General features: G+C 45.1%; 8 protein-coding genes across 8 annotated transcripts; 6 read left to right on the forward strand and 2 right to left on the reverse strand.

The window, feature by feature from the left end:
* Positions 1-109: 109 nt before the first annotated feature.
* JR316_0010286 (Salutaridine reductase) lies at positions 110-966 on the reverse strand (the record flags this gene model as incomplete). Its single annotated transcript, XM_047895955.1, has 3 exons — positions 110-719; positions 776-878; positions 942-966. The coding sequence occupies 3 exons, from the start codon at positions 964-966 to the stop codon at positions 110-112; spliced, it is 738 nt and encodes a 245-aa protein (XP_047745674.1).
* A 3,981-nt stretch (positions 967-4,947) lies between these two features.
* Positions 4,948-6,804, forward strand: JR316_0010287 (Ammonium transporter 1; the record flags this gene model as incomplete). The annotated part of the gene is made up of 8 exons (XM_047895956.1): positions 4,948-4,972; positions 5,032-5,234; positions 5,289-5,352; positions 5,418-5,520; positions 5,589-6,009; positions 6,066-6,257; positions 6,320-6,508; positions 6,562-6,804. The coding sequence occupies 8 exons, from the start codon at positions 4,948-4,950 to the stop codon at positions 6,802-6,804; spliced, it is 1,440 nt and encodes a 479-aa protein (XP_047745675.1).
* A 2,121-nt stretch (positions 6,805-8,925) lies between these two features.
* On the forward strand, positions 8,926-10,338 carry JR316_0010288 (uncharacterized protein; the record flags this gene model as incomplete). The annotated part of the gene is made up of 6 exons (XM_047895957.1): positions 8,926-8,928; positions 8,987-9,015; positions 9,322-9,404; positions 9,456-9,587; positions 9,652-9,758; positions 10,036-10,338. The coding sequence occupies 6 exons, from the start codon at positions 8,926-8,928 to the stop codon at positions 10,336-10,338; spliced, it is 657 nt and encodes a 218-aa protein (XP_047745676.1).
* Positions 10,339-12,248: 1,910 nt separating this feature from the next.
* On the forward strand, positions 12,249-12,902 carry JR316_0010289 (Multidrug resistance protein fnx1; the record flags this gene model as incomplete). The annotated part of the gene is made up of 5 exons (XM_047895958.1): positions 12,249-12,267; positions 12,331-12,357; positions 12,413-12,487; positions 12,540-12,664; positions 12,723-12,902. The coding sequence occupies 5 exons, from the start codon at positions 12,249-12,251 to the stop codon at positions 12,900-12,902; spliced, it is 426 nt and encodes a 141-aa protein (XP_047745677.1).
* A 1,031-nt stretch (positions 12,903-13,933) lies between these two features.
* JR316_0010290 (uncharacterized protein) lies at positions 13,934-14,667 on the forward strand (the record flags this gene model as incomplete). The annotated part of the gene is made up of 4 exons (XM_047895959.1): positions 13,934-14,104; positions 14,180-14,242; positions 14,294-14,524; positions 14,587-14,667. The coding sequence occupies 4 exons, from the start codon at positions 13,934-13,936 to the stop codon at positions 14,665-14,667; spliced, it is 546 nt and encodes a 181-aa protein (XP_047745678.1).
* Positions 14,668-17,787: 3,120 nt separating this feature from the next.
* On the forward strand, positions 17,788-18,528 carry JR316_0010291 (uncharacterized protein; the record flags this gene model as incomplete). The annotated part of the gene is made up of 4 exons (XM_047895960.1): positions 17,788-17,958; positions 18,020-18,082; positions 18,161-18,385; positions 18,448-18,528. The coding sequence occupies 4 exons, from the start codon at positions 17,788-17,790 to the stop codon at positions 18,526-18,528; spliced, it is 540 nt and encodes a 179-aa protein (XP_047745679.1).
* Positions 18,529-18,878: 350 nt separating this feature from the next.
* JR316_0010292 (4-hydroxy-2-oxo-heptane-1,7-dioate aldolase) lies at positions 18,879-19,924 on the forward strand (the record flags this gene model as incomplete). The annotated part of the gene is made up of 5 exons (XM_047895961.1): positions 18,879-19,199; positions 19,252-19,468; positions 19,533-19,665; positions 19,723-19,783; positions 19,841-19,924. 5 exons carry the CDS (start codon positions 18,879-18,881, stop codon positions 19,922-19,924), a joined length of 816 nt encoding a protein of 271 aa, XP_047745680.1.
* Positions 19,925-20,099: 175 nt separating this feature from the next.
* On the reverse strand, positions 20,100-20,885 carry JR316_0010293 (uncharacterized protein; the record flags this gene model as incomplete). Its single annotated transcript, XM_047895962.1, has 5 exons — positions 20,100-20,180; positions 20,233-20,360; positions 20,396-20,513; positions 20,583-20,639; positions 20,703-20,885. The coding sequence occupies 5 exons, from the start codon at positions 20,883-20,885 to the stop codon at positions 20,100-20,102; spliced, it is 567 nt and encodes a 188-aa protein (XP_047745681.1).
* Between the last annotated feature and the right edge of the window lie 114 nt (positions 20,886-20,999).

Below are 20,999 nucleotides of genomic sequence, written 5' to 3' on the forward strand. Positions count from 1 at the left end.
TTACGCACTGTTATACACTACGGATTTACAAACCTAATGAATTTAACAATCTTCCTTTTCAACTTTTGAATATCACAGATCACTAACCAGACCGTTCACCATCAAACATTTACCATGCGATTTCCGACCCATCCCAGTTGAAAAACTTGCCTGTTGGGCCGTTGTCATCCAGTAAAACCATTGGCAGAATCCCAAGGGCGCCTTCCTCCAATGTTCTCCCACCCTTTACAAAGTCATTCAAGCGCGACGCCACCAGGCCGGGGCTGACCGCATTCACCTTGAACCCCTCCTTCTTCAGCTCGTTTGCAAGTGCCACTGTGTATCCGTTCACTGCAGCCTTGCTATTCCCGTATGCGGTAAACACCGTCGTCGCGTCGTCGCGGCTCTGGTACGCCTGCGAGCCCAGTGGGCTTGAAACGTTCGTGATCACGGGCACACCGCCCGCCGCCTTCGCGGCGCGCAGGAGCGGAAGGAACGCAGTTGTTGTCTCGATAATCCCCAGGTAGTTCGTCTCGAACACGTCCCGAGCTACAGCGACAGACAGCTGCGATGGGTGCTGCGCAACGTCGTTTCGCGAGATTGCAGCGTTGTTTACGAGCACGTCGAGTTTACCATGGGCGGCGGAGATCAGCGCGACTGAAGCGGCGATGGTGCGCGGGTCGCGCACGTCGAGGGTGGTGTATTTGACGTTGGTGAGACCCTTGGCGTGTAAGGATTTTCTACGATGGTTTGAATCAGTTGCGAATTAGGCAGAGAGACTGATAGGGTTGCGTACTGCGCTTCCTGCCCAGCTTGCTCATTGCGTGATGCGAGGTAAACAGTGTGTCCCTTCTCAGCAAGGATGCGGACGAGCTCGAATCCAATGCTCGAATTGCTGCCTTGAAATGCACAGAAGCTCGATATCAGCAAACAAGAAGAAGTGTGGCAGAAGGCGGACAGACCTGTGACTAGGATAACTTTGGACATGTCTATGTTTTGGAGTGTCGAAGTTGCGTTGGGCGATTTTAATGATATGAAGGACAAAGGACAGACACCCTTCGTCATTTATAGGTTACCAAGTCAGTACAGATACACCGTGACCCAGCTCCTCATCTCCGCCTGAGGCAAATTAATCCCAGCGAAAGATTATCGAGCCAACCATTGCACAATGTTTCACATCGCCGACCGTTGTTGGAAGTCAAAATTTTGATGACAAATATTAAGATTGTTTCTCGGAATAGCATCCAGGTTCTGAATGCAACATTCACCGCTTGCCCTTTGGTGCACAGTTGAACATGTGTATAGCAGTACTGGAAACATTACGCGTTCATTCGGCACCGCAGCTTAGCGGGATGTGCGTAGGTAAGAGTCCCGGAGAGGCCGACGAGAAAGCTCAGATGCAATATTTTTAAACAATAGCATTCACAGGTGATTTGTGTAGCATTGGCGATATGAGATCATTAACCCTGATAAAAGATGGTTGGATTAATCAGCGTAATTGTGGGTGCTCTGGATGGACGGCTCGACGGATAGGGTTGGACCAGGATGACTGAAAGGTTGGTAGTAATTGCATAGGCGTTGGGGAAAAGGAAGCCAATTGGCTCGGATGCATCCGAAGGGCTTAGATGAGCACCTTTCTAGCACCTACCAGAGTTTACTTCAACGCCTTATTTGAGCTTTCTTTCTGGTATCATTATATTGACAATGGGCATAGTCATTAGAGCTTGCCTTTTTGCAACTTATATCCTCTCATCATGATCAAGTAGTAATTCTTAGTTTAAGCATTCAATACTTCAAGTAATTGTTTATCTCTTCGCTAGCCTACGCCCAGCCTCAAAGCCCGAAGGTCATTGAATGTCTCCATAATTGACACTTCTGCCTTTGAGAATACATTACATTACAAAAGACTTTTAATGACACTGTAGCTTGTTTAGTACCTCGAAGGATTATTCCCTGTTGTCTTGCGTTTTCGGCTTACGTTGATAGAAAGGACCGTCTGTCAATGGGTTTCAAACTGGCTGTAGTGTCGGAAGCTTTAATGTTGCTGCTAAGGTAGACTTTCTAAGTCTTATAGTTTACAAAGTCCCACGACAGTGGGTCTTTTGACTCCGTTTCTTCAGGAAATGCTTATTTTAGCATGATAAATGTACGCGACTGTCTGCAAAGTGGAGTGAAAGCGGAAAAATGGATAATCAGCTTCTCTATGTTCGTAATGCCAACATTGCCAAGTCACCTCCGCTGTCAATAAGAGAGTGGCTGATTTCTCAATTAGATGAAAGAATTGAAGGAAATTGCTAAGGTATGAGTTACAGAATCTAATCCGTATATGGAAGTGGAACTTTGAATCGAATTCTATCTACAGAAGCCAGTTCAATGTCATGATACAGCAAGAAAGAAAATTGCTGTATTCATAACACTGACATGACCGTAGAAATGAAGTTCAATTACTTAATAGGTTCAATTAAACAGGACTCCAGGCTCCATCTCGATGCTCTTATCATAGGCCATGGCCCGCAAACGAACGGATTTATGTTGATCTACTGATCTTCTTTAACCGTTAATGCCTATCGCGCGTCTGCAAATGCCAAGACAAAGAGGATGACCAGATACGACTCGCCTGGGTTCGCGTCAGGGTGCCTCATGCAGCCTCATGTTCGTCTACAATGACGTAGTGGTACAAATACATCCGGGGCACTATAATCAAATTCAAATTGCTGAGATTGTGGAAAACAAAAGTCGACTTGGAGGCAACTTGGAGGCAGATATCACATAGCAGAAGATCGTATCATTTAATTTGCAAAGGCGGGGCGAGCTGGCACCAGGAGTGCGCAGGATATGGGCCTGGTAGGCAGCCTCTAGATTTCGGTTAAAAGTTCAGCACTCTGTCAAACTAATTCTACCATCCAGTGAATAGCCCTGGGGACCTCTATGACTGTTTAGTCAATCCTCCGCATGAAAGGATACGTTCAAGGCATGTCCATAATTAAATTGAAGTCTTCGATACTCGTTTACCCCACACCTAACGAAGCCCACTATTACTGCTGTAGATACAAGATAGTTCCGAAGGCAAATACCGCGAATCTGATTCTATCTGACTGTCGAAAGAAGATTACGTTTGGTGCCGTCGGTGGAAATGGATAAAAAATCACTGAATAGGTATTTATCGATCCAGGCACAAGTTAAGCCCTTTGGAACATTGACATCCATATATACCCACACACATTACCGTCGACTCTGGCATGAATCCGAATTCCGAAAGAATAATAATGAAGAATACAAAGGTGTAGTAACTATTGGAATTTATCCATTTCCAAAAGATACACTCAACCATTTAATTTAGAAGATACCTATTATTATTAAATGACCATAGCTCGTTTACAGCGGAGTCGTATGTTGTAAATACACCTGCCAGGTTGGATGGAGCGTCATCCGCGACGAAAACCTTTTTTCACTTGGTTGAACGACCGAAATCTTAGGAAAGTTTGGTACGTCTGAGACTCTGAGCAAAGTAGACATGTGGCGTCTGATTAATGAAAACGAAACTACAGATATGGAATAGCAGTGGCCAAGTGTAGTAGTCTTTGGAATTGAGGCCCGAGGGAGAGGTTTGAACTATCAACACCGCAAGTCCATTCGGCCCGAAGATAATGGCGTGCAATTGGAGACATTTGAAACTCCGATGATTAACTAATAACATCGGTAAATCTGACAGCGATAACAATCAGATACGATAACATGCATGTCATTTGGAAATGCAAAAGGTTTGAGTTCCCGCAATCGAAACTGGTGAAATCTGCTAGCTGAGCTTTCATGCGCATTGCAATGTCTGTTGGATTCCAAACGCCTCGACAGGAACGAGTTTTGCGAAGGTGAGCTGTCAAATTTCCACCCGATGTCTGCATATTTACAAACTGACACAAAAGCTATGCAGCAATCTGAAGTTTACAGGAGCTTAGGCCATTTGGATTATACGCTCTGTTTAATTCACACGGCGGTCGTTTGCGGGTGTTTTAGGCGGATTGCCATCGTTGACAGACTGATCCGTGTCACCTCTTCCGCCGAGGTTCATTGCATGTACGACGCAAGTTGAACGACTGAAACACTATTGCTCAAACTATTCCAGAAAGAATTAGCGCCTAACCAGTCATAAAGGCAACTTTACATCCTTCCTCGACTCCCAATTTGTCTCGCTAGAACGCAAAATGATTGGGAGGAGTACAGGCCAGTAGGCCTTCGCCTCCCATTAACGTAATTACAGAGCAGTGCGACCCTGAAGCCAAGCCAAATGTCATGTTCTGGACATATCTTGTGACAAAGAGGGTGCGGAGGATGGCGGAGGTGAGTGTTATAGCTGTGGAAAGCCTAGAATGTAAGATACCGAATATTTTTCCTTATCGTCGTTCCACCACAGTAAGCCAAGCCAAATAGCATTGAATGTCGACTGAGGAAGTACTATACACATATAATACTAGCAAAAATCATCCTCCGAATGTCAAGAACAATGCTCAAATGGGCGAAACCGGAGAATTGTTATCGAACTTCAAAGGTATAGAAGGGTAGTAGCGGGTAGATTTCACAACGAGAGACCGTGGTAAGTCACATACACGCAGTCTATCTGACATCTGAAGGAAATAGTCTTGACCTTCTCCAGGTACAGGAACTGTAGATTGTCAACTATCGTGAAGCAAGCGATAAGTCAGATACGCAAATTTGAAGGGTGGTGATTGGACGATAATGATAGCAAAGAATGTTTGTCGCACTGACAGCCGTTTCCTTTTCGAGACATACAACGAGATCACGACGCGTATCCACTTTTAGTTTTCGATTTTCGTACTTGGCCAAACAAGCATGGGGTTATATAGCCACAACTTTGTCAACACAGCTCTCATTTCCTCACCCACTACACACGCACCTACTCCTTCGTGGAAGCCATTCCTCAAGGACATTCCACCTACCGAATAACTCGATATGGTGAACGTCACATACGATGCTTGTAAGTCGCGTGCACCCAGATTCATACGAACAACGTAGTCATCCGTTTCCTTTTTTCAGCCGGGTCCCTGGTGGCCTTCGACCCCGATGGCGTTGAGATTGTCTACAATCTCGGTGACATTGGCTTCATCATTGCTTGTATGGCCCTCGTCTGGTTGATGATTCCCGGCGTTGGTCTCTTCTACTCTGGCCTTCTCCGAAGGAAGAATGCACTGTCCATGATTTACACGTCGCTGGCTTCCATTGCTGTTGTTTCCTTCCAGGTGCTTCATTCCTGTAAAAATTTGTTTTGATCCTTCTCTAACCCGTTCACGCAGTGGTTTTTCTGGGGTTATTCGCTGGCGTTTAGTGAGACTGGAAGCTCATTCATTGGTGACCTCAGTGAGTCTACCCTGTGTTTGCTTCATTCTCTTTCGCTTGACTTAAGTGTAATTTTAATTTTCCAGAGTATTTTGGTCTCAAGGGTGTCCTGGACCAGCCTTCCATAGGTAGTTCCCGCATTCCCGCTCTTCTATTCTGCGTCTATCAATTGATGTTTGCTGCAATCACGTGTGTTGCATTCTTCCATTTTGAATGCATATGGTTTTGACCTCCCTTATCTTTTAACTTCATTTTAGCGCTGCACTTGCTGTTGGTGCCATCGCTGAGCGTGGTCGCCTAGGTCCCGTCCTCGTGTTTATTTTCATTTGGACCACTATCGTATATGATCCTCTCGCTTGCTGGACATGGAACGCGAATGGATGGTCCTTCGTGCTTGGCGGTCTTGACTTCGCTGGAGGAACACCCGTCCACATCAGCTCTGGAACGGCCGCACTCGCTATCTCAGTCTATCTTGGCAAGCGTCGTGGATATGGCACTGAACGCCTTGCTTACAAGCCTCACAACACTACATATGTCATCCTCGGAACGGTTTTCCTGTGGTTTGGCTGGTTCGGGTTCAACGGCGGTTCTGCCCTCTCTGCCAATCTACGTGCCGTCCAAGCTTGCATCGTCACTAACCTTGCTGCATCTGTCGGCGGTGTTACATGGATGCTCTGGGTCAGTGTGAACTTTTAAATGTAATATCGTGCAGTATTGACATTAGACATTTCCAGGATTACCGAATTGAGAGGAAATGGAGTGCTGTCGGCTTTTGCTCAGGCGCCATCTCTGGCCTCGTTGCTATTACCCCTGCTTCCGGATTTGTGGGCGCACCCGCTGCAGTCGCATTTGGTGTACTTGGTGGTACTGTTTGCAACTTTGCTACCCAGCTAAAGTTCTTGTTGGGCTATGACGATGCTCTCGATGTGTGTTATTCTTATTTAAAGCATATTTGTATGATTTTAACTGAAGAATAATCCCCACAAAGATCTTCGCAACTCATGCTGTCGGTGGTATTGTTGGCAATCTTTTAACTGCCCTTTTCGCCCAAGCCAGCGTCGCTGGATTTGACGGCATCACTGAAATTCCGGGAGGCTGGCTGGACCACCATTATATCCAGCTTGCCCACCAACTTGCTGATTCCGTTGCCGGATTTGCTTACTCTTTCGGTGTAACTGTAAGTTTCTATTTAATCATAGACAAAAACAGCTGCTAAGTATTTACTGCTAGTCTATTATACTGTGGATCATGCACTTCGTTCCTGGTCTCCGACTCCGTGCATCTGAGGAGGCCGAGATTCTCGGTATCGACGATGCTGAGATGGGTGAATTTGCCTACGATTATGTAGGCCTTGAGCAGGAAATTGGCCACACTGTCGATACTGGTGTCTCTGCCTCTGGAGGGGGTCGCGAACCCAATCACGCCAAGACCTCCAATAGCAGCGACGACGGCAGGCTCGATGAGAAGGAGTAAATCCAACCTTTATTCAAAATCCTCACTGTCCTTCTTTAACTGTAACTCTACTCTTCGAACGCTCGGACGGAGAAAGAGGCTTCCATTCATTCCCTAGATATAATATCAGTCGCGTTGCTCAGTTTGCTGTTACGCGCTTATGATTGTTATGCCAAGGGTGCGAACCGGGTTTCTTATCCTTCCTCCATCAATCCTCTTATCGGTCGTCTTTTCTCATCTTCGTTATCGGTTGCGGCGGATGATACCTTCGACATTTATCAAATAGATTAAAGGACCCCCTAGTACTATTATCGCTTTGTATTGTAATATTTCCAATGATATTTAATCACAAACTCAGCGTAGAACTCGGATCAGGAAATTTGCACGGCGTAAGAGTTAAATCACGTGATTTTAACCCCCAAAAAAAAAAAATTATTTAGTTTCTCTTAGTTCTGATCTGACCTTTGCCTCGTTAAGCCTTCAAAAGCCCACTTTTGGTCCGCGAAATTTTACCGTTTCACATTGACTCGACTCCCCGTCGCCCGAATCACAGGAACGGGTTATAGTATGTCAGTAGCTCAGAAAACCTGAATGCAGTATGCAAGTGTCAAAACTTATCATTATCAGTACTCCCAGTACACCGCAAAAGACAGGGAGCGAAAATTGGATATCGTAGTTGAATGGTGAGTGGGGACGCTAGGCTCAAATTCTGGAGGGATGAAGTGCCAATGGTGCAATTTGAGGTTCGCCGCTTCTGAGTGGGTTTATAACAATTCAACTCAAGTTTGAATGAACTTTTGGCTCATACATTAACCCGAACTTTTTATTCCAGGTTTTGCCACCTCGCATGGTACTTTAAGGGACCATTCCACGCTCCATATGTCATTTCTATCCGACGTTTCTTTTCTTGTCTTCTGTCGCCACAGTCGCCGTATCCTGATTCCCATCAGCGCAGATCAGCACTTCTGTCTCATAGAATGGTCTTTGCTGCCGTTTTCGTTCAATAAGTTGCCGCTCATAGCCAACGGGGATGATCAGATCAACGCGCCAATACTTTGTGACTGATGCATTCCCTCATATACATTTAACCAATATCTAGAGTCGTTCCTTGAACATCCACAATGGGTATTTTGAACGAAAGTGCTCACCACCGCAAACCCGCAGCGCTCGTGGTACCAAGCGTTGTACTGTAACTATGGCCGTGTGTAGTTAGGAAGCCCGTTCGTTGAATTGCCGGTCCCTCTCCTACTATCTCCCGGATACGGTCCAAGCAAATAGGATTGGTTTTTGGAAAGGCGAGTTTCTGCTCACACATCTATTATTCATTCAACACGTCTATCAGAATCGACGCCGTTGCATAAAAGCTAAAAATTGCCTGGATTACCACAGTGCCCGCTGCGCTTGCCGCGTATGTAAAACTTTCGGCTACTCGGTCCCTCAAATGGCATTCTCGCTGTTATTAAACTTTGCCAGTGCCGCGAGAATCTGACAGGATCTGGCTGGAGGAAATAACGCGGGGAAATGTGTGACCTCGGTTTTAATGTGGTAAAGAGTCTAGGGTTTGGGTTCACATCCTCGCCCACCAAGACCGTTTTTTAAAGGGACACGACGCCGTCGGAGCGAGCCCTTCTTTGATGGTCGCTTTCCAACAACTGTTTGCCCTCATATCTGAATAACTGGTCCCCTGCTCTCTCCACCCTCCTTCATTCGCCCTCGAAAATGTCAAACATCTTATCTCAAATCATCACTGGATTGCGTCACATACAAACGACGCGGTATTCTCAACGTATGATACCCTTAAACTCGAACTTGGCCGTGTTATAACTGTTGCTTTGGGCGCGTACAGTATCTTCTAGTGCCATAATAGTTTTCGATCATCGTAGGCGATGCCATCTGATTCGTGAGGGACGTATTTGCTGACGCAAGGGTGTATGAGCAGTGATTACATTGGATGAAGAGGTGAGTCCTTTTAGCATATCCTGCTCTTCGTCTTGGATCTCCCTCTTACCACTGTGCACTATATCGCTTACAGATAAATTTGATTTGGGTAAATTTTTCTTTTACTTCAAGCTATTTTGAGATCTGACAATATGTGGGTGGATGCAGAACAGCACATGGTCCTTAGGGAAAATACTATTTTTAATGGTAAGCGCTATGGATTGATTTTCCGCGTTCACCGCTCAACATGTTTCTATATCCATAGAATCGTTATTATTCTCTGGCGGCCGTGATGTAAGTATTATTCTAGAGTATTTTTTATCTTGGAAGCTAACTTTCGGGCCCATCCAGATTCAACAATTATTGTGATTACCTTTTTCGTTCCTGCCGCTGACAGCAACTGAAAACATTTCAGCGTTCTTTTCCCCACATCTTACTAGTTCCGTGAGTATGGCTGCTCAGATCGATGGTCATCTCATCTGATTGGTTGAATTTTTAGTTGTAAGTGTTGGAAAATCAGTCAAGTTTCAACTCGATTACGAATACGAATTTAATTCTCTATCTAGTTGTGAGTTCATCTTCCGTGTACCCCGTTCAAAGCAATCCTAATCAACTTTGGGAAGGTCTCACATTTTTCCAGTGGCAAGGATGGACAGGGTTGATTGGATGCATGCTTGCTGAAGGTTCTGATCATATTTTCTCTCCTGTGTTCTGCTCACTAACGCTGTTCGCAGGGATATTGCAAATTCGACTATACGCTCTTTATTCGCTGAATAAAAAAATACTTGCATTGATGCTCGTCGTTTTCATCGCTTCCACGGCAACATCTGCATGGATCATGGGAACCGCTCTCTCCTCCGTTACAGGTTCGTGCGTCCGGTGATCATATTTTGATAATCCCCGGCTCAAGGTGTTACTACCCAACTTCAGCCACCGCAGTTCAGATTCCAGGAGGAGCGTTCTGCGTTCCTGCCAATGTGACTCCTCATTTTTATGCATTCTGGATCCCGATGCTAGCGTTTGAAACCCTACTTTGCGTTCTGGCAATGATCAGAGGAATCCAAACATTCAAAAGCAACGGTTCTTTATTCCATAGCGGAAGACAGCTTGTGGGCATTCTCATCAGAGATTCATTGATGTACTTTATTATGTGCGGTTTTGTTTGATTTTTCTACGGTGCGCGTGCTAATCATTTTGTCTGGTTTCAAGTATTTGCGCTACATACTTGACGTGCTTACTTGTATGGCTCTTAGCACCGGTGCGAAGCTTTATTTTTCAGACCATACGCCAACGCCGACTCTAATTCGTCTGTAGACATCTCTGTTGGAGGTCCCTGTGGGCTTCTCCCTCGCCATGTCGTGTGTTTTGGCTAATCGGGTGGTCCTGAATGTCCGTGTCGTGAGCCGCGAAATCGATGCGTCCAGGGTGACTGCATCCCAAAAGCCTCTGACTGCCAACTCTCATGCCTTGCATGATGCCAGTTTCTGCAGTCCCGGCACCTTGACAGAATACGAGATGGCACGACTGCGTACCATGCGGGCCGAGAGTAAATTTAACGTCAAGGTTCCATCGGAGCGCTCCGATGACTTCGACTCTCCCCCATTTACCGTCCTGTGACAATGTATCCGCCCCACTTCCAACCCATTTGTATATTATCAACTTAAAATTACCCCTGTATGTATCATATCGAAAACACCAATGCAGACCTACCACCGCTAGTAACTAGACATAAAATTCAATGTATAGACATCATCAAAGTCTGTTTGAAGAAATAATCACCACTAAACTGCAGTCAGTCATTCTTTCAATTTCTTTATGTTATCTCTAGCTGTCTCTGACATCACATTCTTGTTACGATCCACCTGCCTCAATGCCTATTCGACCGGCCGGTTGTAGTCAGCTGTAGTCACACTAAGCAAGGTTATGTAATTGAAAGTCGCGGTGGTCGCACGTCACAAATTTGCAAGTGATACTCTCATGGCAAATGATTTTGTGTTATCTCTTTCTTCCTTTCATTTATACCCAGCTCGCCACCTAAAATCCAGAGATGCCAGATGAAAGGACGCCTCTTCTCCAAGATGATGTATCACCTATACCCGAACTAAATCCCGAGGAAGCACAGCAAAACCACCCGACCAATAGGTCACTTTTTGCGTTGGTGAGAACAATCTGTACGGCGAGGATCGGGAAAAGATTGAATGTTATAACGTCAATTAGGTTATACCGATGGCAGTGGGCATCTTTTTGGGCGCGATGGATCAGACAATTGTCGTTTCATGTATGTACGTCAGTTTTTGACTCGAATGCATGTGTTGTCTCATTCAGAATTTCTAGCATACGCTTCTATTGGAAGCGAGTTAAACCAACTGCAAAATACTAGCTGGATTGCCACATCCTACTTGTTGACGACAACCAGCATCCAGTACGTATCCACTCCCCTAGACTGTCCCCGTTGTTGATCAACATTGATACAGGCCTCTGTATGGAAAATTGAGCGATATCTTTGGCCGAAAATCATGTTTACTCTTTGCTTACGCCGTGTTTGCCATCGGATGCCTACTTTGTGGAGTCTCGAGAAATATGACAGAGTTGATCGTAAGCAGGGCTATTGCTGGCATAGGTGGAGGAGGTATGCAAACGTAAGTTTACATTGATTAATTGGTTCTCGTAATCATGACGAATGCTCTGTAGGGTTGTGAGCATCATCATGTCCGACGTTGTACCACTTAGGAGTAGAGGCACATGGCAAGGTATAAAATTCGTAATTTTTTATGATATGGTGCTGAAGTTCTTGTTAGGCGTGCTTAACATTGTTTTTGCCAGCGGTAATAGCGCCGGTGCATCTCTCGGAGGTTACTTTGCAGATACAATCGGGTGGCGATGGTGGGTAATCTTTGTCTTACCCAGCAGCGTGTCTCACACTTTCCCATAGGTCCTTCCTGCTTCAAGTACCTATTACAATAATCGCCATAATCTCTGTATCATACTCTCTTCGTCTTCCGAAAAGAGAAACAGGAGATTTCCATGCAAAGTTAAAGCGCGTCGACTTCGGAGGCGCTTTCTCTTTAGTCTTTACCGTGTTCTTTTTATTGTTTGCTCTCGATCGTGGTGGGAATATTTCCTGGGCTGATCGATACACCATCTACTCCTTAGTAGGTTTTGGCGTGTCGTTTTCCATCTTTGCTTTTGTGGAGATGGAATGGGCCAGGGAACCCTTTGCACCAAGACGTATCATTGTCAATCGCTCATTGATCGCCAGTTACCTCCTGAACTTCTTCTGCATTGCTTCGGCGTTTTCTCAGCTATTTCACGTCCCTCTGTATTTACAGGCGGTTCTAAAGAAATCTGCATCAGAAGTGGGCCTCTGGTTGATTGGAGCAGTCGTTGGAGGGGTTACAGGATCATTGTCAGGGGGCCTTATCATGCAATCTACTGGGAAATTCTATACCATAACCGTTCTCAGTTCCTTGATGCTATGGATTGGCACAATTGTGGTTTGCCTAACGAGCGGTCTCATTATATCATCGATGGTTGGTATCATCATTGGTAAGTACACCTACGAATGGCTCTTTCATGCTCATATAATACTAACTATATATGATGAATTAGGACTTGTGATCACTAGCTTGGGGAACGGTATGTAATAAAGAAAATCTGTTTCCGTGATATTTAGTTCTTACTCCACATTCAGGAAGCGGAATCACTACGAGTCTTGTATCTTTGATTGCCAATGCGGGGCAAGAAGATCAGGCAATTGCCACCGCCGGTTGGTCTTCTTTTATTCTCCATCATCCTGCAATTGTAACAATTTTCGACAGTGTCTTACCTTTTCCGTTCTCTCGGTTCAGTAGTTGGGTTATCTGTAGGAAGTACCATAGCTCAGGGATCCTTGCGCTCCGCGCTTAGAAGCAGGCTTTCTGGCGCCGATATTGATGTGGACGAGGTATGGCTTGTCTACATCGTCACTCCGAAACGATGTGTTGATACCCTGTCCGAAATAGATCATCAGAAATGTTCGCGAATCTTTGAAATTTATCGATACGCTAAGACCGGACATTCAAAAAGAGGTTAGAGGGTCGTACGGTGAAGCTGTTAGGGCTACCCTCTACTTCTCTGTGGCTTTAGCTGCTTGCGGTCTCCTTTCGTCTTTTTTCATCAAAGAGAAATCGCTCACCAAATGACGTGGTCTTATAGTTGAAAAATGGAATGTCCATGTAGCCTGTGCACTAATATTTCGTTCAATCACAGACACTGGATGTTTCTCCTATCAAGTTGCACAAAACTCAGAATAATAGCTGAAGCATCCTTCGAGGTTGCCGTTCGTTTCCGACAATTAATGGAAGATCGTTCAATTAATTTTAACACTAGATAATCAGCAAGTAGAATTTCGCCGAGGTCCGTTCTTCTCACCCAAACGTGGAGACCAAGCTAACCCCCCTAGGGTTTCTTTCACTTGTTTCTTGATTAAATCTCGCTTCAGGACACGCCCAGGCCTCCACGTCGTGGATACCTGAGTATACCACCATCATATGTATGTGCGCCAATTCAACAGGTGGATCTACTCAGCTGTGTCTGTATTGGACATTTGATCAGAGAAGTCGTCGTTTGCTTGAGTTTGCGTTTAATCTCAGTCGTTCGTCCATTCCATCCAAAATCAGATGTCGGTGTTTCCTTGTTTAATGGTCATTTTTTTCACAAGCTATCAATTTGAAATCGTTCATATGTAGGCTAGTCCGAAGATTGAAGTCAGAACCACCGCATGGAATTGACTAGTACTCATCTTGGACCAGCTCTCTTTCACATTAGCCGAAGTTTTAGCCCTAGTCTGCCTAACTGTAGCTTAAGCCTATGGATTGGGTTCTCATCTAGTCTTCTGTTATTCTCTCAAGCTGACTAGTACATTGTCGGAAGTTTCTTCTTGGTGTTGCCTGCGTTCTCATACATCCACCACAGGAGGCGTGCAACTTTCTGTTCCATTATGGTGATGTAAAACACTATTTGGGACGAAAACTGTTAACTCTAACATCCCCATCTTAATTCCAGGCAAACACTAATCGCTGCTATCACACGCCACCTCTGGCTTATCTGACACTATGAATTACATGGACCCATCCTGCTCGCACCTTATAAAAGGACTAAAAAATAGTGGTGGCCCTTCAACTTGAATTCACTTGTGCAGGCAATCTCCACAGGCAAACCCATAAATTCAAATATGAAGTTCCAATCCAGTTTCTTTATCCTGACTTCGCTTCTCTCTGTTGGTTTCGCGACGACAACGGCCGATGTAAAGGCGGATATTGCGACCATCACTTCGCAAGCAAAAGCCCTGCAAGCCGCCATTATGGCTTTCCCCAATAATGGAGGGTCGCTCATCACAGCTTTGGTAAGGTGTTATAGATCGATTACATAACTTGTAGCCTGCAAACTGTGTGTCTAATCTGCGCTTTAATATCTATAGGCCATGCACACCGACGCAGTAAACCTCGGTTCCGCCATTGACAAGGCTACCAGTGACGTGAACGTGAGTCAAATACTACACTTGTCTGCTTTATCTAATGTGGCATTTTATCAGGCTGTCACCCCCAAACCATTCGCTGAAGCTGATGGAAGTGCAATCTTGGCAGCCGTACAGAAACTCGAGCCAATCATCACCAACACTGTCAATCAGATTGTGAGCAAGAAAGCTGCATTCCAAGCTCTCCCTCTTCCCAATGGCAGCATCCCAGCTCTCGTCAAACAAGACCTTGTCGACTTGAATTCCAAGGCATCCAGATTCGAAGCTGCTCTCACCAAATCGGCTTCGGTAAGTATCATTGCATGCCACAAATTTTATGACCATGGCCATTTGTCTGACTATCACAATAGCCCAACCATGTCGCAGCTGCGACTGCTATCAAGGCTTCACTAGATGCCGCTGTGGCACGCGCCATTGCAGCTTACTCCTAAATCGCGAACGATCACTGCTATTAGTGGGTTGTAAGAATAACACCATTTGGATGTTATTATTGCTTATAATAACTCACTCTATGTACTGATACTGGTATTCTTGATTATCTGAAGCGTGGCTAATAAAATTACGCATCTGTATCTCTCGATCTTGAATATACAGTTAATTTACAGGCATACTGTCAACCACTTATCAACCGAGCTAAATTGAACCTCCGTCTTCAATAGGTCTATCGAAAGCTGGTGGTATGAGGTACATGCACTTCATAGCACTTTACCCCGGGCCAGATACTGTCCAACACGAATGCTGAATATTGAATGATTGTCGGTCTCCGAACCCAGTAGTACTGCTTCAAAAGAAAAGTCCACCCATTGTCGCACCTATATTAATCCACTCAGTCTTGCCTCAAATCAAGACTTAGCCTCGGCCACGTCGTATTTTTTTGTGTTTTGTTGGTGATTGTTGATTTGAATGGGCTGAACAGTCCACTGGGGCCTTGCGCGTGCGCACACAAACTTGACTGACTAAGCAAGCTTATATAATCGAAAATTGCCAGAATCCCCTCTTTGTCTTCCTACAGCAGATTTCCATGCAATTTTAAAGGCGTCGGCTTCGGAGCCGCCCTCTCTTTGGTCTTTACTGTGTCCATGTGGCTTTCCATGTTTGCCTTTGTGGAGAAGGAATGGTCTAGGGATCCCTTAGCGCCGATATGAATCGTTGTCAATTGCTCATTAATCGACAGTTACCTCCTGAACTTCTTTTGCATTGTTTCGGTATTTTCTCATCTATTCCACGTTCCTATGTATCTACAGGCGGTTCTAAAGAAATCTGCATCAGAAGTGGGCCTATAGTTGATTGGAGCAGTCGTCGGAGGGGTTACAGGATCATTGTTAGGGGGCCTTATCATGCCATCTACTGGGAAATTCTATACCGTAACCGTTCTCAGCTCCTTGATGCTATGGATTGGCTTGTGGTTTGCCTAACGAGCGGTCTCATTGTATGATCGATGGTTGGCAATATCATTGGTAAGTACAACAACGAATTGCTCTTTCTTATTGAGATAATGCCAACTACGTGTGATGACTAGGACTCGTGATCTATGATTGTGGTCACCAGCTTAGGGAGCGGTATATGGTGAAAACATCTGTTTCCGTGTTATACAGTTCTTACTACACATGCAGGAAGTGGAATCACTACGGGTCTGGTATCTTTGATCGCCAATGCGGGTCAAGAAGTTGCAACCGCCGGTTGGTCTTCTTTTAATCTCCCACCATACTACGATTGTACTCATACAGTTTCTGGCACCGTCTTACCTTTTCCGTTCTCTCGGTTCAGTAATTGGGTTATCTGTAGGTAGTATCATAGCTCAGGGATCTTTGCGCTCCGCGCTTAGAAGCAGACTTTCGGGCGCCGATTTTGATGTGGATGAGGTGTGGATTGTCTACGTCCCCACTGGGAAAAGTTGTTATTGATTTCCAATCAGAAATAGGTCATCAGGAATGTTCACGAATCTTCGAAATCAAGACATCGCATATTCAAACAGAGGTTATAGGGTCATGGTGACGCTCTTAGGACCACACACTCTTTCTCTGTAGCACTGGCTTCTTTCGGGCTACTTTCGTCTCTTTTCATCGCACTCACCAAATGACGTGATTTCCAATAGAAAATGCAAATGACCGTGTAAATTATTTGCTAATGGTTTATTCAATCTTAGACGGTGGACATGCCCCTATCATGTTGCAAAAATTTCAGGAAAATAGCGGAAGCGTCCTTCGAAGTTGCTGCTTTCTGACAATCACAGGGACATCGTAGAACTAATTTTATCATCCGGTAGTCAGAATGTTGCCGAGGTCCGTTCTTCTCACCCAGTTGTGGAAAGTAATGTAGTCCCACTAAACTTTCCTTTCACCAGGTCGTTTGTCGAACCACTTTCTGCAGGATTCGCCCAAGCTCTGCAGTTTCTCCGTGTATTGCATTGTGGATTTTCATTGGCGTCATGCAAGTGAGTCGACTAAACAGTTTTTTGACGAATCTATTTCATAGTACTGTAGTTGACATTTGATCACAGAATTCGCCATTTTCATGAGGTCATGTTTAATCTCAAACATCCGTCCATTCTCTCCAAAATCAGATGTCGCTGCTTCTTTGTTCAATAGTGATTTTTCTCAAGCTGTCCGAGTTCGAAGATTGAAGTCGGAACCGCGACATGAGCTTCACTGGTACGCTCGTCTTGTGCGCACTAACATTGCATCCGTGTATAGACTCCCTTCCGCAGCAGGCTGAGCTGCAAATACATTTTGTATTGAATGTCTCCTAAACCATGCAGCTGAGCGCTTACTACATTCGAAGCTATTCATTCATCTTGTGTTGTCTTCAAGACGCCTTTGGCGTTTGGCCAGTATCGAACACCTGGTCAAGGCCGTGTGGACCCCGTTCAATGAACACCCTAGAGTCAAGCGTAACGTGAGTTGGGAAAGACACCGAGCATGAAAGAGTATATTTGGATCCGTATCCTTGAGTGATAACATGCGGTAGGTTGTCTGAAAGCTGGCTTCGATCTTTTTAAACTGCGTCAGGTGATAGTGCACGACTTTACATTTCAGAACGCACGCTGCACATCCTCTTTCTGGTGAGAGCTCCATCGTCATTACCATCAATTCAATATATTTGACATCTTTTATCCAATAATGCGACTTATGGGACCCTACATCAATGTGATTATGGGCTTAGAAAACAAGATGCTTCAACATTTTGCCTATGGATCTACCTTTGCATTTTTAATCTTTTGTTATTTTCCTGGGTTGACTAGTACATTGTCAGATGTTTTTTTTGGTGTTGCTATGGGCTCTCGTACGCCCACCACGAAGGCGGCGAGCAAACTTCTGTTCCATTACGGTGATGTAAGACACATTCTGGGATGACAAGTGTTAACTCCAACATCTTTAATCCCAGGCAAACACTATTTATAACTATCACACGCCTTCTCTGGCTCATCTGACTTAACGAACTACATGGTGTCCGCCCGCTCGCCCATTATAAAAGGACCAAAGAATAATGGTAGCCTTTCAACTTGAAATCCCTTGAACAGATTCTCCATAAGCAGCCTCATAACGTCAAATATGAAATTCCAATCCAGTTTCTTTGTCCTTGCTTCGCTCCTCTCTGTTGGCTTAGCGACAACAACGGCCGATGTAGAGGCTGACATTGCGAGCATCACTTCGCAAACAAAAGCCTTGGATGCGGCCATTATTGCTTTCCCAAATACTGGAGGGTCACTCGTAAATGCTTTGGTTAGTTACAAATTGATCCCACAACCTGCAGCCCGCGCGTCTAATTTGTTGCTCACTATAGGCCATTCACACTGACGCGGTAAACCTCGGTTCAGCTATTGATAAGGGCACCACGGATGTGAATGTAAGTTAAACACTACGATTGTACTGGTTTTCCTACTATGTATCTTGAACGCTGCTTCTGACAACAATATTTCGTCAGGCTGTTACCCCAAAACCAGTCTCTGAAGCTGACGGAAACACAATCCTGGCAGCCGTACAGGCACTCGAGCCAATTATTATCGACACCGTCACACAAATTGTGAACAAGAAACCCGCATTCCAAGCCCTTCCCATTGGTGGTATCCCTGCTCTCGTCAAACAAGATCTTATCAACTTGAACGCGAGTACATCCAAGTTCGAAGCTGCCCTCATCGGATCCGCTCCGGTAAATATTATTGCATGCTTCATGTTTTATGACCATTCGGCTGACCTGTGTATCACACATAGTCTGACCTTATCCCAGCCGCCACTGCTATCAAGACTGCAGTAGATGCTGCTTTGGCCAGCGGCATTGCTGCTTACTCATAAATTCCTGATAATTTTTGGTAGTATTTGGTTGTAAGGATAGCGCCATTCCGGTCCCATCTTTGTTTGTAAGGACTCACGCTGTGCCAATACTGGGATCATGAAATACATTCGCTTTGAAGTTCGAACATTTCCGATGACCGTGTCAGTTACTTATATCAATAAACTCGATATCAACACATAACATCTATCAAATTTGGAAGCTCTTTCCAGTCACGCGGTGATGCTACTGGTCTGAAAGTTTCCCAGCCTTCTATTGAGCAACTTGGCTACCAAAATATTAATTCCTTTCACTCTCACAACACGATTTTGCTTTGGTTTGTCTTCTTCCCAAGCAGCAACAACGTACCAACATGGCACTTCATCCTTTGAAGCAAGCCCTCAGGGCCAATAAGCCTGCATTCGGGGCATGGCTCACCCTACCTGGAACCTTTCACGCGCGAACTGTAGCCAAGTCGACCAACGATCTGTCATGGATTGCAGTAGATTGCGAACACGGTTTGATACCGCTTCTCCCAGCAGCTGCAGAGAGTATTGCTGCTATAGAGGGTGCGCGACCTGGCGGTGGACCAAGTGCAATAGTCAGGATACCAGCTACAGGGGTTACCAATAGCTCAAGCTGGCAAATCAAGCATGCGCTCGACGGCGGCGCGAGGGGCATTATCGTACCTTTGGTACATAGACTATGGTTGATACAAAGCTTTTACTCTGTTAAATTGCTTCTAGGTGTCTACAGCTGCTAAAGCCAAAGAAGTTGTCGCAGACAGTCGCTTCCCTCCGTTGGGCAGACGTGGTTTTGGAAGCCCTTTCACGCACGGAACGTGGGGCGTGACTGCATCCGAGTACATCAACTCAGCAAACGACGAAATTTTGGTGATGATTCAAATAGAGAACAAAGAAGCGGTGGAAAATGTTTCTGAGATCGCCAACGTTGATGGTGTTGGTCAGTCCACATCCCAAATCCGATGACATATCTTCCATCGTCTTCATTTTTTTTTAAAATACAGACGTTCTATTCATTGGACCATACGATCTCTCCATTTGTCTTGGATACCCTACTCCAAACCCCGATCCACATCCCGATGTCGAAAAGGTCATCCAGAAGATTCTACAAGCAGCTCATGAGTCTGGAAAGAAATGGTGCGTAATGCACTACACGGCGTCAAGAGAAGGCTGACCATTTTATGATGACTATAGCGCTATATATTGTACCTCTGGAAAGCAGGCAGCGCTGCGCGCACAGCAAGGATTTGATATGGTAGGTCGAAGCCCTTGATCTGATGCTTGATCTAACAGAGCTCACTGAATGTGGTAGATCAATGTTACAAGCGACATGGGTGCAATGTCAGAGTCTATCGCTCACCACATCGCCGTTGCTACCACAGGTACGAAGCAATGAGGATCTCCGTGACTGGAAACATCGGAGCATATATATGTTGGAAATATCAGAACAGGGTTGGTTTTAGCTACGGATTTACATGTATATGGCAAAGTTCACTCTTCTGATTGAAATACAGACGACAAGAACCAAGTAAATGATTGATATACAGCGTACACCGGGGAGACCTTAGACCTTATGTATAAGCAGAAATTGCTGTGTCGAAGCTTTCCAGAATTCCGTTCTGAAGAGCCGTAGCAGCAGGAATAAGCGATTCCTATCCAAATTTGTTAGCCATATGGAAATATGCAATTCGTGAATTTGCTTACAGGAGCGTTTTCGATTAATGCAGAGGAAAATTCGGTCGTGTTTCCTTTAAGGAATCTAAGGTCCTGAAGAATTAAAAGCGGCAGGCCTCCGACGGGCAATGCTATAAGTTTGTCCTCAGTCATTGATACTGTATGCCTGAAATACAAGCAAGACATGACCAACCGACGAAGGCGGGTTTCTTGACCACGATCTCAGCCAATGCATGCTGGATAGTGGGTTCAAATGCCTGAACTGCGTTTAAAATGGAGTTTCCATCTATCTCATCCACAGGACCAGTGGCCTACGTAGGCAAAACAAAGTTAATGTCTGTAAATGTAGAGTCGACAAGAACACGTAGACTCGCAATGACGTTGCCAGTCGCGGCCTTCAGGGACGTTATCACGGTTCCAGCGCTTGTGTGAATTCCCTGTGCAATTAATCGACTTTTACTAGGTGCATTTTTTCCACTTTAATAAAAATGGTAACATACCAAGGCCGCAACAAGAGAACCTCCCGTCAATGGGAAAGCTGTAATAGCGTTGTCAAGAGAAGTCACTCTTGTAGAGACGACGTTAATGTCAGCCAGAACCTGGGGCACGGTACGCTCGGTTGGGGTGGCAAGGCTGATGCCAGTAGCAATAGAAAGCAGAAAAAAAGGCGTAATGTGAACCATGGTGAAAGATATTCAAGACTTCGTCGCAGTATTGAGGATGCGGGAGGCTGAGGATATAAGTCAGATATTCAGGCCATTTTATACAGATAAATTACCACCGTTGGAGGCAATTCA

This window comes from Psilocybe cubensis, chromosome 9 (genome assembly GCF_017499595.1).
Source record: "Psilocybe cubensis strain MGC-MH-2018 chromosome 9, whole genome shotgun sequence".
In the NCBI taxonomy this organism is placed as follows: domain Eukaryota; kingdom Fungi; phylum Basidiomycota; class Agaricomycetes; order Agaricales; family Agrocybaceae; genus Psilocybe; species Psilocybe cubensis.